Source organism: Chroicocephalus ridibundus, chromosome Z (assembly GCF_963924245.1).
Source record: "Chroicocephalus ridibundus chromosome Z, bChrRid1.1, whole genome shotgun sequence".
Taxonomy (NCBI): domain Eukaryota; kingdom Metazoa; phylum Chordata; class Aves; order Charadriiformes; family Laridae; genus Chroicocephalus; species Chroicocephalus ridibundus.
The window spans coordinates 57,683,786-57,697,737 of NC_086316.1; the positions used below are offsets into that span (position 1 = coordinate 57,683,786).

At 45.2% G+C, this 13,952-nt stretch overlaps 1 protein-coding gene across 5 annotated transcripts in view; it reads right to left on the reverse strand.

The window, feature by feature from the left end:
- Nucleotides 1–13,952, reverse strand: part of KANK1 (KN motif and ankyrin repeat domains 1) — a 133,756-nt gene that overhangs the window by 29,240 nt on the left and 90,564 nt on the right. Inside the window, exon 1 of one of the 5 annotated variants that reach the window (XM_063319921.1) lies at nucleotides 401–503. The exons of the other annotated variants lie outside the window; for them this stretch is intronic. Coding sequence (XP_063175991.1) covers nucleotides 401–470 — 70 coding nt within the window. The 5' untranslated portion in view covers nucleotides 471–503. Of the gene's footprint in view, nucleotides 1–400; nucleotides 504–13,952 lie in introns of those variants that run through there. 5 annotated transcript variants of the gene reach the window in all.

The following is a 13,952-nucleotide window of genomic DNA, read 5'->3' on the forward strand; positions in this document are numbered from 1 at the left end:
CTCACCTCAGCTCACCTTACGTCCACCAGCGCCTCTGCCCCTTTCATTTTAAACTGCATGAAGCCCCCAGCACCGAGACAGGCAACGGGATCTCCCCCTTCCAGCAACGACCCGAATCCCACTGTTGAGGGAGACTGTCGCCTCGCATGTCAGGAAAACCCGCCTGCCTTCCACATGCAGGGCTCGCCCGTCCCCAAAGCAATCTAAATAAAACTTCACCCGATCCGCTGGGCTTCCTTGGGCTGAGTATTTATACGCAGTGCTCCTATAGAACCTGCTCCTCCTGTCCCGCTTGAGGTAGGAAAAAAAAAAAAAAAGGAGAAAAAAGAAAAAGAAAAGGGAAACCCAACTGTTGCGAGTTATGAGCTGGAGGAATAATAAAAGCCAGCTTTCCGGTTACCTGAATTAGCCACATGCCTCTGCCCCCACGCTGCAAATTTTCCATCCACGTATGGCTGTCCCAGCCTCATGTGTCACCCGACGAAGCCCTGCCCCCCGCCTCCCCCCCGCCCTTCTCCTTCTTCACCCCGTAAAGAAGAGCCGCCCGCACCCGCGCAGCCCCGGCCGCCCCCGCGCACCGGCACCGCCGCCCACCTCCCTCCGCCGCGGCCGGCGGGGGTCCCGCGCTGCCCTGCCCGCCTCCCCGCCGACGGCACCCCACCGACCGACCGACCCACGGACCCACCCGCGGTGCGGAGTCCGCCCCCCCCCCCCCCCGGCGCCGCCGGGCCGCGCAGGCTGCTACCGTGGCTGGAAGCGACTTTATCTGCCTTGTTTCGTTTTTAAAAGGCGAGGTTTGGAAGCCTCGACCTCTTAAAGGAGTATAAGCCTCAGGAGAAGGAGGGGAAAAATATTAAAAAAAGAAAAAAAAAAAAAAGAGAAACTCTCAACTTACTGCAGCTACAGGAAGTGACTTAATGTTGTACTGAAAAGGTTTAGGAGAAGGGGAAAAAAAAAAAAAGCTCCTGTTTTTCCAGTTTCCTTGGCATGCTTTAAGAAAAGCTTTGTCTACAGACAGTGTAACTGCTTTCATGGCGATCCTCTATGCTTTTGGCTACCACAGGACAGTAAGCAGTAGACGGATGGAGGATGCTGCTCCGGGAAAACCTACATTCCCCGGCACGGAAAAAAAACGGATGGAGACACAGACACAGGCAGGCACATGGGATAGAGCCACAGAAGTGGGGCTGCCCGGAGCGCGTTGGTATTACGGTCCTGTAGCACAGACAGACTGTCCAGCAGACACAAACAACCCCCCGAGACCACACGTTTCTGCTGCAAGACCAGAGTCTCAGTATGCTGTGGTATTTACTTATAGATGCACCCAAAATAGCCACCTAAATACCAGAGTGGATGCAAAAATACATGCATACACACATACTTTTAGCACGCACAGCTCCGTCCAGCAGGGCTGCCTCAATGTCAGGGAGCGAAAAAGTCTCCAGGACTCCCACTGACAGGGAGAGAATGATACAGAGCATACTCTCTGAATTACTCCTCTTCCTCCCCAAATTCAGTACTCCGTTCTCAGATTCTCATCCTGGCTCCGTTCCCCGCAGACAGAGAACTCTCCACACCCCACAGCTCCTCGCCCTAGGTTGGTCACCCTTCCTTCCTGCCCGCACCCTAGGTTTGTCTCCACTCTCACGTTGGCCCTCATCCCCTGAAGTCTTCTGGTCTCTTTGTGCCCTCTTCCCATGCTTTGGATTTCTCACCCCTTATCCCTACTTACATCCATTTGCTTGCTCCACCAAATCTAACCCAGTATCTGGTTATACTCTTGCCCCTCATCCTGGGCTTGGGTATAGTCACTTCACCCAGCTCATGTAAATTCAAGCTCCATCAATTTTACCTGTTCTCCCATTTTCCCCGGGTCCGTTCCTCTGCTTGTCTTGGTCCTTGTCTTCCTATCCAGCAACATCTCCAATTCTCCCATCACCACACCAGTGAAGTCAGGCAGCTCCTCTAAGCTGTCCTTGGGCACAATGCATAAGTGTGTTGGATAGGGGAGGGAGGAACAGACTCTTCGGAAGTCCCAGGACTTAAGAATTAATGCATCTTTGGAAAAATATTCATAAAACCTCTAAAAAGACATGCAAATCTCATGTTAAGTCATGAGAGCCAGACTGGAATCTCAGATATATTTTTTTTTCTTCTTTACGGAACGGTATTAAGATTGCTCAAGAGAGACCTATCAAAAGTAAATCATAAAAAAAATAATCACAGTGACAGTGAATCCCTCACTAAAGCTCCCCACAGCACCTGCAGGCAGCTCAGAGTCTTCACAATGAAATCCTTTTGATCCTCAGCCTAAGCTGGCAGCACCACCAGGATGCAGTTCATATCTGCCACTCCACAAGCACGAGACTGTGCGCCGAGCCCGCTGCCGATTACTTCTCCTTGAAATAACGCAGCGAGCAGTCCACCAACACAATCACAGTATTATGAGTTGATCTCTGGAGACGTTTCTTGATACATTAAGACAAATGAGGATCAGGCATGCAATCTACCACCAACAACACAAAGCTGTGATGCTGCGTGCAGGAGCTGTGCCAAGCCTTTGTGCATTTTGCTGTCTCAGAGAAAGGGCCAAAATGGGTGTGCCGGTTAAGCACGGAACAAAGCAAAATGGGTGGCTGTTTTCAAGCAATAAAAATGGTTTTGCGCGTTCCAAAGAAGAAAAAAAAAATCTAATAAAAAGGAAATGAATAAACACCTGATAAGAGTGCAGCCCTTCCTCCTTCCAGCCCTTAGGTCCTGGATGAACCATGGCTGCCCTTGCTCCCAAGCTTTGGTGGGTGAGTACCAAGTGCTACACAAGTACCTCAGATTAACCTTGGGGGAAGTTGTATCTATTTGCCCTTCAGCCAGAAAGGCAAGCCTGCATGCCCAGAGACCTCAAGTGAGCAAAAGACTCCTACCCCATTCATCGCAAAGCACATAGAGGTATTACAGCAAAAACCGGGCGGTACAAACACTCTTGTTAGGCATCTTGTCTCATCCTTGGCCAGCTGATAATGGGCACGGCTAAAATTAGAAGAACTATTCCCCAGTCTCTGCAGTAGCTCAGGCAAATATTAATCAAGTCATTGTACTACACTGAGACAGTATGTGCAGACGCACAAACACATACACTTTTTTCTGTGAAAATGCTGCAGACACTGGTGTTTTCTTCTGAAATGTCTTTAAATGCAACAAGACACAAACAGATCATGCTGATAGGCCAGTACCTGTGAAGTAAAACATTCTGTGAAGCACAGAGGCCTCATTGTGGTACTGTCATTATTAATGCATTTCTCCAGAAGTATGTAAAGACTTCATTTCCCTCTCCCTGCTGCAGGATAACCACAGGCAGGACGCAAGCAGCATTTAAAAAATGCACTCTTCAATTCTCACCTCCTGCACTGCTGGGACTGACTCTGTCCAAACATTCCAGTCTTGCCAACTTCTATTAAATTATATCCTATCCAATGCACTACACAAGAACATCAGTATATTAAAATATTGAGTCAGCCCTACCCGAGTCCACACTAACCATGTCTGCTCCCAGACCCGGAGAACTGGAAAAAAATAGAACATTTATTTGATGTGCTTCAAGACTTCTAAGGGAGAGAAAAGCAGGGAAAATGTGTGCAGACATAGAGTATTGGTTCTGCGATCTAGGAAAACTTTATTGTATGGAGCCGCCTTGGAGGGTCCAGGAAGAACAAAGCGAAGCAGCTGAAGATGTATTTCTGAAGCTAAAAGTCAAGGTGCTTTGAAAAATACAGACGTCACATCTAAAGCCTTCTCTCCCCATCTGGTTATGGTATCTGCACTAAGGCATTTTTATCTTGGATATGACTGCTATTAAAGAAGTCTTTTCCATTGAAATAATGTTATGAATAACAGAGTCTACTTCCAGAGTTATGGCCTAAGACAATTCATAAAGAATGCTGCAGAGGAAAAACACAGAGGCAATAGCTGGCATAAGTGGAGTCGAATCAGTATTTTTATAGGCTCAACTTAGTTTGAAAGGTTATCTGGGACAGGAAAAGAGGAGATAAAAAAAAGATTTCTGACTTTTTGATTCTTTACTGCAACAGAGTAGAAATTGATGTTTTTCCCCTTCTCCCACCCCCAACTCTGCTTTTGTTCTTTTTTCTTTCCATTCTTCAGCGTATATAAATGAGTATCAGCCTCTCCTTCTGAGAAGAACCAAAACATATGAGGCTGAGCACTTACTGAAAAAGAGAAAGAAAAATGAAATACTGAACAATTTTTCTTTCATTCTCCTTTTCATGTGTTGGGATTTGAATGTAAGTTTAACAAAAAGCAACAAAACCACTTGGAAAATAGACCTTAGCCTTGCAGCACACTCATTTGATCAGCTTTCTTTTGTCTAGCAATAAACAGAAGGTGCCATGAAATCACTAACTCCCCAACAGTTCAGCCTAGCTCTCCAGTATTATCAAAGGTGTGGGGGGGAAAGCCCAAAACCCAATCAATCAACCTATCAGATTTTTATTTTATCTTATTCCAAGAACTGAGAGAACTTCCAAAAACTTACAGAAAGTTGTTTCTGTGTTTTGCCGGGCACGGCAGCAGGAGTCTCATGCGGTTTATTTTTCCCTCTGCCATTGAAGGACATGGCAGTGGTGTGAAGCACGCCGCAGGCGGGACGCGCAGGCTGCCTCTGTTGGCTGCTCATCTCCCACCAGCAGGAAAGCCACCGCAGCACGGCACAGCCCAGTCGAGCCACTGAGCTGCCCATGGCCACACCGTATGGTGCTGGCCTCAGCCACCCTTGCTGCTGTGCCAGGCTGGGGTGCCTGGATGACCCATCTCAGCTTGTACAAGCAATGGCGCAACTGCCCAGCACACCACACCATTGTGTAGACCTGGCTGATAACACCTTCCAGCTTCTTTTTCTGCTATGGGAAAACAACCAATAAATACCACCTTGTGAAAAAGGCAGTCCATTTTGCTGATACTCAGCTACAGCTATGCCTGGAGCAAACAGGATTTAACTCCTGATACACCTGAAGTTGTGGTGTATGGGGTACTACGGTCCAAACGAAAATGCCCCAGCCAGAGAGGGATGACCAGCCCTGCTACCAACCCGTGGTTAAAGGTGCGGAGGAGTCTCCTGTTACAGAGGAATTCCATTTACTGCGCTTCTTACTGAAGAAATAAATCTCCAGTGTAAAATGTTTGCTGCAAATTTAATCTCAAAGAAAAACGAGGAGCAGAAAAAGGGTAAAATATTTTTATAACATTTTTAGATTACTTTTTAAAATGTATGTGTCAGTACCGCAACTGGGGAGCTGACATTTAAATCTGACATGTAAATACTCAGTACTTTGAGTTGGGGCTTATAATAAAAAAATGGTGGATAGCAACTTCCCTGATAATAATAACAGAGAAAGGCTGAAGCTACAACGTGGCATAATGAATAGGTTTTTATTTCAAGATGCAGAAGCTCCAGCTCAGATATTTGTAGTGGCAAGCCTCAAAGAAGTGAACTAAGGACACCAGCTAAAGTCAATGAACACAGGCAGCAGCAATGTTGAAGAAAGATGGTTCAGAGGGCTGCTGTGTTTTGGCTGCCCTGTAAACGCAAACACTAGGGCACTGGGCTGCAATGCCACATCTACCACACAACACTGGTAAATTAAGCCATTTTGAGAAGGGATCTGCTATCTTAATACCATGCTCCTTCTAGAAGTAGGACCACTAAGGCAATAGAACTCAAAACAGTCACAGCCACCACACAAAGGCCATTAAAAACATCAATAGTCTTTCCATTGAGTTAACTGGGCTTTTCCATTGACTTGATCAACCCACAGTGAAAACAGTCTCTTGAGCAATTATGTTCCTCTGAACCTGAAAAATCTTAGTTACTTAGTATTATACGAGGATTATCATTATAGTAAATACTTAATTTAAAAAATTATTTGTTTAGCCAAAACAATGAGCCAGCTCTCACCTTGGTACCAGTGATAAGATGGATGCACTAGTCTGGATGTCCCACTGTCACCTCCTCCTCAAGGGTCAATTTCTAAACCACAGAACCATTTCTTAATCTTGTAGAAGAGACTCTGGCTTTTCTTATTCTTCTCCTTTCGCTGCTTGTTTGCTAACTACGGTCTGACTGCTCTTCATAGTTACAAAAACCAGAACATTTTGGTATCACATAGAGAATTCTGAGAATGCTCCCAAGCCTGCTACCCAAAGGTGTGTATATATATATATTTATGAGAAAAGCCTTTTTGGTGTTAGGAGGGGGTCTTTCAAGGTCAGATTACCTTTTTTTTTTACACCATTAAAGGTTTTCTTTCACATAGTAAAAAAGAGTTAGCTACAGAGTTTATATCTGAACAGCATATAACCACAACTAAATTTTTTTTCTGTGAGCCGAGAGTAAAAAGCACCCTTCAAAAACCAAAACCACACCTCCTAACCCCCTCTAGTCTTTTTAATGTCTGAAACATTTACTTCTATAATCTCTGAACTGAAAACTTGCAGCTCAAACAGAAGTTCATTTAAAATACGCAATACAGGCTGTAAGAAAGTTGTTCCAATTAATTAACCCTGAATAAAGGATTAATCTTGTTTATGATAAATCTTTGGGGATGGGGGGGGGGAACCAACTATCCTGAGTGTGACTGCAATATGCCCCCTTATCAAAATTCACAAAATCTGCTTTATATTCTTGACAACTCCCTTATTTGAAGCTGATAATAAGCCTCCTTTTCAACTGCTCTCACTTTCTGGGAACACCTCTAGATCTGGCAGTTCTGCGGTGGGACATCTCTGTGTGTGCACCACCTCAAGGTCGCAGAAACTCAAAACTAAGAGGCTAGTCTGTTTTGCCTCCATTCCAGTTTCTGACTCACGGGTCCCAGGGGAAATCAAACTACGGCTGGCAGGAAGCAGGGCATGGGTGGGAAGGGATATAGTCATCAGCTTATTCTGCTAACTGCCCCACCAGCAGCAAGGAAGAGCAGAGCAGAAACCATGGTGGGGACTGCTGCTGTTGTCAACAGCGCTGCCACCTCTGGGTAGAAACTACTCTCAAAAACAGTGGCTACCTGGGCAAATGGCTGTCACAAGCCAGCCTCTGGGTGTAGTGTGGCTGACTGTGACCAGCAGGTCCACCATCAAGCAAGTAAGAAGCAACTGGCAGCCGTAGTTACATTGCAGTGATGCATTTCCCAAATCATCCTCCTCCAACGCCACTTCAACCAATGTGCCGTGTCAAGAAATGTAACTGAGGAAGAAAGAGCTTGCCTTACATTGAAAGCAAACCACTGAACTGGTGACAGGGGCTTAGCTGGCTCAGTCATAGAAAATGCCCTCCCCTCAAAGATGCTCATTTCCCCATAGTTTACTACCTGCTCTCTCAGGTGTCACTGGGAAGAGCGATGAGGTGTCAACAGTCATCCTTTACTTTTGGGCTTGAAATGGGGGGCACCTCTGCCGTGTTTACTGATGTCTGAAAAACCAGATGCCAACAAGGCAAGTCCAAACCAGTATGAATTCATTCTTTCCAAGCACCTGATTCCATGTGCATTTTTTTCATCTTGCAGTATTTGTCTACTTGACAACTGCCCTTCATCATTCCCTGAAGCATTTATTTCATTCACTTTCTACTGTGTGCACACTTACTGGCTCCAGGCACGTTTGTGACAAATGAAGAGCACTGAATTTAAAGATACTTTCCAAATCAGACTAACTCAGGCCTGGCAAAATACTGTAAGTTATGGCAAACAGTAGATACCAATCACGAGCTCCTCACAGCCCGGGAGAAAGCCATAGGATGCGCTCTACTGACCACAGTAGGAGGGCAGCTCAGTTTTAGACCACTATAGCCCTCCTTTCTGAAAATACATCCCAATAGATCTGGGATAGCTGGTTCAGCCAGCGATGCTGATGAACGTGAAGCTGAGCCCCAGTGTTGGTAAGGCAGCTTGCTGTCCTCTGCTGCACAGGAGAAGCCCCAAAGCTCCCCTACCTCCCTTGCCAAGCCTTGAAAATGTGTCCTACCTGCCCCGCTCTTCCAACAATACATCATCCCCTGTTACTTTACACCACTTCACTGTCACAAGAAAAATGACAAAGGAAAAAAAAAAATCACAAAACCCAAGGTTTGCATCCACATAGTAGAATGGACTTCACAAAACCCAGGTAGAGGGCTGGCAAAGCAGTAGAGGAGCAAACCCCCAAATATTTCTCTTGTTCCTCACTCAGCCACATCATCTCCCGACTCCCCATGAGAGCCAAAAGGAGTCATGGATACAAGCGAGGTGTTTGCCTGAAAATGTCTTTTTACACAACTGCACACCAGTGTTACCTGCTGAAGCCCCAGTAAAGAAGGCTGTGTTTGCTTTCTAGCCAAAACCAACTGAATCACAAAACCAAAATATTTAGATTTATAATGTCATTACCCTTCTGTGCCTATAAATCTCTGAGGAGGTGAGAAGTGGAGAACAGATACATAGGGCTATTGTAACAGGAGTAACCATCAGGAAAGAACCTGGACTCCTGGGATATAAACCTGCCAGGGAATATTAAAACTGATTTACAGTTTCAGTTTGGTCTTACAGCTGTGCACAGGGTGGAAAAAATGGAAGAATTGTCTTCTGCAAGAATGGTTCTACAAATATTTGTCTTTATGGCTCCTGGAAAGACATTATTTTGTCACATGCTTACCTCCATAAGGAATATGGTTTATGCTGCACAATCATTATGATATTTCAAATACCGGGAATTGTTCCCTCCTCCCTCTTTTTATATTAATCTAGTACTGATTTCTTGTGTGAGATAAGACGTGTGTTGCCTTCCAAACTTCAAAAGCATAAGCTATTTGCATTTTCCAAAAGCACTGAAAGCTTTTTCTCTGCAGTTAAAACAGTTCAGACCAATGAACTGATTTTCTCCAAAAAGGTGAAAAAACGATCATCAGAGAAAATATGGAAAAGGTCATTATTTAAAGTAATCCTTTATGCACGTTCTAAATAGCTAAAACCAGTGGCTTATAATTGAAAGTCTATGACCAGTATTTAAAATGAACAACTTTAGGGATAACAGCTACCTTTGCTGCTGTGGAAACGATGCCTTACAGTAAATAGGTGCGGCGCTCCCTTCACTTGAGTGTTCACACCACCGATCTCCCACTAGAAAACCTGCCTTTGCTGAAAGAACCAAACTACTCTGTATGTAACAACAAAAACAAAGAGGCTACCAGAGGTGCGTGAAACCGCCAAGTGCAAACTCCCTTCAGACGGCAGCACTTGTGAGACAACCCAGCTAACCCGGGCACTGTTGAAAAACAGAAAAAAAGACCCCAACTTCATAGGCTATAAGCACACTGAGGGCTGCTTTCGGCTGTGGTAACCCTGGGGTGGCCCCCATCCGTTTTCTCAGCTGTCTCACAGCGCCAGGGCCGCCAGCCGCTCGCATCTCACCTCTCCCCCCACCCCATCCGAGGGTCTCACTCACCAGTCCACCCCGAAGCAAACCCTTGGACCTTGCCGCCTTTCGTTTGTCAGGAAATTAAGTCTGAAGCACACTTTCCTTTGCCTTAAAGGGAGTGCGTATTCCTGACACATCAGCAGGCAGGGAGCCCAGAGGTTGCTACAGAGCATTTATTTATACTCATTTGGAATTTCCTGAGACAGTCCCAGCCCGGCAGCCAGCCCAGCGCAGCGCCAGTGGTTTCCTTCACGGCACTTCAGATGCTGTGCAGCGCCTCCAGCTCCCCAACGGTTAAAATGCATGAAATGGTCAGCAGGACAAAAGGAACTGTACCAAATGACACACTAAAAAGATAGTATTTTTTTTTCTCCGATGAAGACAGATTTAATTCCTAAGAGGGAATTAAAAGTTCAGGTGACTTCTCTCCCACCCGCCCTCTCCCTTTCTCCCCAAGCCCTTCACCCCCCCACCCCTCATTTCTCACTCCCACGTGTGGACTAAGCACAGAAAGGTTCATTGATATAATTTGGGCAGAACAATTACCTCTGTTGTAACCACCACTGCCTGCAATTCTGCCTGTGTTACATTCAATCTCGTTTTGTTTACTCTTCTCAAATGCAACTTATAATTTGAGGGATAAAAATAAAAACTTTTTGTATAAAGTTGCAGACACAAACTGTTTTTTTCTGAAACACAGGCGTGTTTCATGTATTCTGAAAATACATGATATGTCTGTCGTGCTAGTACAAGCACTTTCGAGATGATGCGTAAACATATTTGATTTTTCAATATGCAATTTTCTTGTTTCCACATAACACCAGGTATTAAGTAAAGACAACTGAGATTCCAGATGCAAAAAATGTCACTTCTCAGCATCATAAAGAGACCCTTAAAGGCCTCAGCTCCATCTCTCTTCACTTCTGCTTACAATAACAGTTGCTGTAGTATAGCCAAAGAGGGACTGCAAAAGTAAATGGGCAAGGGGAGAGGCTAATTTAACATGGGTAACAGTCCCAACACTTAACAGGACTAAAGGAAAAGAGTTTTATTACCGTGCCTTCCATAGAGATTCCCAAGAACGCTTAAAATGAAAGAAAAAAAGAGGGATGGATTGTCGAAATAATTTCCAAGATCGCTGCAGACTGGAGGAGCTGTGCTTCAAACAGAAGTGGGATCCTGTGCTGAAATGACAGGAGAGAGGTCCAAGTCCTCCACAGTGCCTTCAGCTAAAATGGCACAGACTTCCAATAAAAGTGTTTCCTGAACATGTCTAGTGGCTTCAGTGGTATTTAATAAGAAGCAAAGTAATATTTAATACTTACAGGCATCAGCTTTTGGACTATAAACTAGGTCCTGCCCTCTAGGTAATTTTATGTTTATTTCCTTGAATTACAAGTAATTGATGCATACACTATAAAACATGAGCTCCCAAATAAAGTCTGAAGAAGGTCTCTGGATGTAGCCAACTTGTTATATCTATGGACTATGAAGGTACTGAATTTTAAGTGAACTTGGTTTGGTTTGGTCTCTGCTTTAACCACCCTGTCATTCATTTAGTGGCCAGCCCAGCCTAAACCACGACATAAAGAAAAGTAACAACGCTTTGGGAACAGCTTCTAACCATGCTTTGAAATTTCTCCCAGAGGACAGAAAAAACTCTAGGGCAGCTGAAATTTGACCCACGTTTTCTGTTCAGGGAAACACTGCCCAGAGCCTGCAATCTTTTGATTGCCTCCCTGTCTTTTGACCTGCAGAGCGAGTGACCAGCCAGGTGAGGACAAGCAGAGTATGCAGCAGCACTGGGTGTTACTGGCAGGCATCTCTAGCTCCACGAGCAGGTTCTTCATACCAGGAAGGGGAAAACATGAAAATACCCATCTAGTTTTCTGCTGTGAAAAAAACCGTGACATCTGGGATAAAGTATAAGAATAGAAGGTATGGCTAAAACGTACTTCTCAAGAGTTAGAATTCGCTCAGCGAAAAGAAAAAAAATTCTCTAACGTTGTATGATTTCATTTTTCTAAAAAAAGACAGCATGATATCCTGTTTAGAGAAGAAAAAATTTTAGCAGCTGTCTCCACATGCTCCATCTGTTTATCATTACTCTGTGGTTTCAAGGGCTTGACATCTGAATGAGCCCTGCACCAAGTCACACACCTTCAGTGGACTCTCCTCAAAGCTCGGCCAAGTCAGACGGCTGAAAAAGACCTGCCATGAGTGCAAGCAATAACCCATAACATGTATCAGCACTTCGTCCCTTGTCCAGCAAGTCAAATATGGAGGCACATGTCTGGGTTGGCACCAGTAAAACCTAAAGGCAAAGAACACATGCGTATTTATTCTCTTGGCCTTTGAGACCATTATGGTGCCAAATAAACTCATTCAGCTACTGTTTACAGTAGAAACAAAACTGAGGTCAGAGCACAGCTCCCCAGTGACCAAAAAACCTGACTTGGTCTGCAGCAGAGTGAATGTAAGATTTGGTGTGTGGGCAGCCATCCAGCTGGTAAATTCTTATCTAAAGAACAAGTTATTTCACACCCCTTTTGAAAACAAAAGGGAGAGAGGGCACAATGGATCTGTGAAAGGCGATGGATGAAACATAGCTCTTTCAAACACTTGCCTCCAACAGACATTTCCTCAGCACTGGAGTGGCTCTGCTTGGAAAGAGTGAAATAATCTGCCTGACTACAGCGATCCGGTCCAGGGGAGCATAGAGTTTGGCCTGACCCACCACTGTTAGGTTTATGTTCCTACCCCCAAAACCATGACTGTTGCATTTTGGTGAAGGCTGGATATAGGGTTCTTCTTGGTTTTATTCTGGTGGATTCTGTTTGGAGAAAGAGGGGTGGCATTGCTGTGGGTTTGTTTTTTTTCTTTACAGGCTTTCAGAATTTGGCAGCTGGTTTCCACAGAATGATTTAAAACCTGCTAGCCATTCAGGTCAGACCTGAGACTGATTTGGCCTACCCACCTTCTCCTCCCTAGCAGATGCCTCTGGAAGGGCATAAGAAGAAAGCAAACGTACAGCAACATTTATCCTCTTGGCTTCCAGAGACCTGTGACTGAGAGACTTCCTGGGCCAGGGGTGGTCCAGGATGGGTTTCAAGTCCCAGTGTCAAACGTTTATTTTCAGGGTAGCTGTGAGGTATTCAATAACTAGGTTCAAAATGTCAGACTGCAGCTGATGTGTTAGTACTGTAAGGAGATCTACTTGTCAGCTGCCTGGAGATACAGTTATGGATGATTAATGTGACCCAAGGACTATGTGACACTCAAACTCTCCATATGAGAGACTTCGTGCCCTACTGTTAGGTCCCTCACTAGTTAGCATCTACCCACAGAGAGGATGCAACTGAAAAATACGCCCCATGTCATCGTTAAGTGTCCACCTGGTTTAGCGTCACATGGAATGAACTTCAACTACTTGGTATTTTGTGTGTCATGAGGCAAGTCATGATCTCTTCTGTTCTCCCAACGTGACTGCTTGGAAAAGCTTGTGGTAAGAAGTCTTGTTCTGGGAGTGAGTATACCACTAAAGCCTTCACATTTGGTGAAAATTGGGGTTTTTTTCTTCTTCTTTTTTGTGTGGACAGTCAGGCATACTTGTTTTTTGCTATTTAGGCGTTAGATCTCTGTGAGCTAGCAACTTGTCTTGCAGCTCCTAGCAGGGCTTTATGGGTCAGCTTTGCCTTCCCGTTTTGCAGACACAAAAAGTGAATGACACTGAACATGGATGAAGAGAAAGGAAAAATCCATGGCTGTAAAAGAAAAATACACATTCTCAAATCTAGAAATACATGTACTGGCTTCTTACACCACAGACAAGGATGCAAAGTGAACTTCAGCCTGCTGGGAGCTCAAGTGGAGGTGTCAGCCTAGTGACTGTCTCCTGCTGCATTTGAAAAAAGCAGACAGAGTAATCTGGGGTCAGGTGGTGGGTCCCGCCAGTGTGGAAGGCATCCTGTGTCCTTTGGTTGTCACCTGCCACTTCCCTGAGCTGAGCAGAGGCAGAAGGTGCAGGAGGGAACTCACGGCTTTGCCAGGGAGACCATACAGGCTATAGTTTTAGGCATCTCTTTCACACTCGGATCAAGACCCTGCCATCAAACACCATGGATTTCTAGTAACCATTACTAATCCAGAAATACTGCTCTTCTAGCCACAACATACTGAGTAAGCAAAAGGCTAGAGCAAGGAAATGTGCCACACAAACTGGGGAAAAAAACAAGTGCCACACGTAACTAATGGGACCCGTGGACAAGACTATGCACGTCCATTGTTAACGTGCCACGTAACTGCTAAGCAGCGTGTGCAGTGCCTCATGCAGCAGCAGGCTTGGAGAAGGATGGTAACGCTGGAGTGGAGCAGGAGATGCTACTCTCCGTTTCACACAGTGATGTCTCTCCCGCTGCTGCGGTCTTGGCTGTACCTGGTGTCTCATCCCACAGGGATACGGGCCGAGATGGTCTGGCTGAGCCATGCACGTGCTT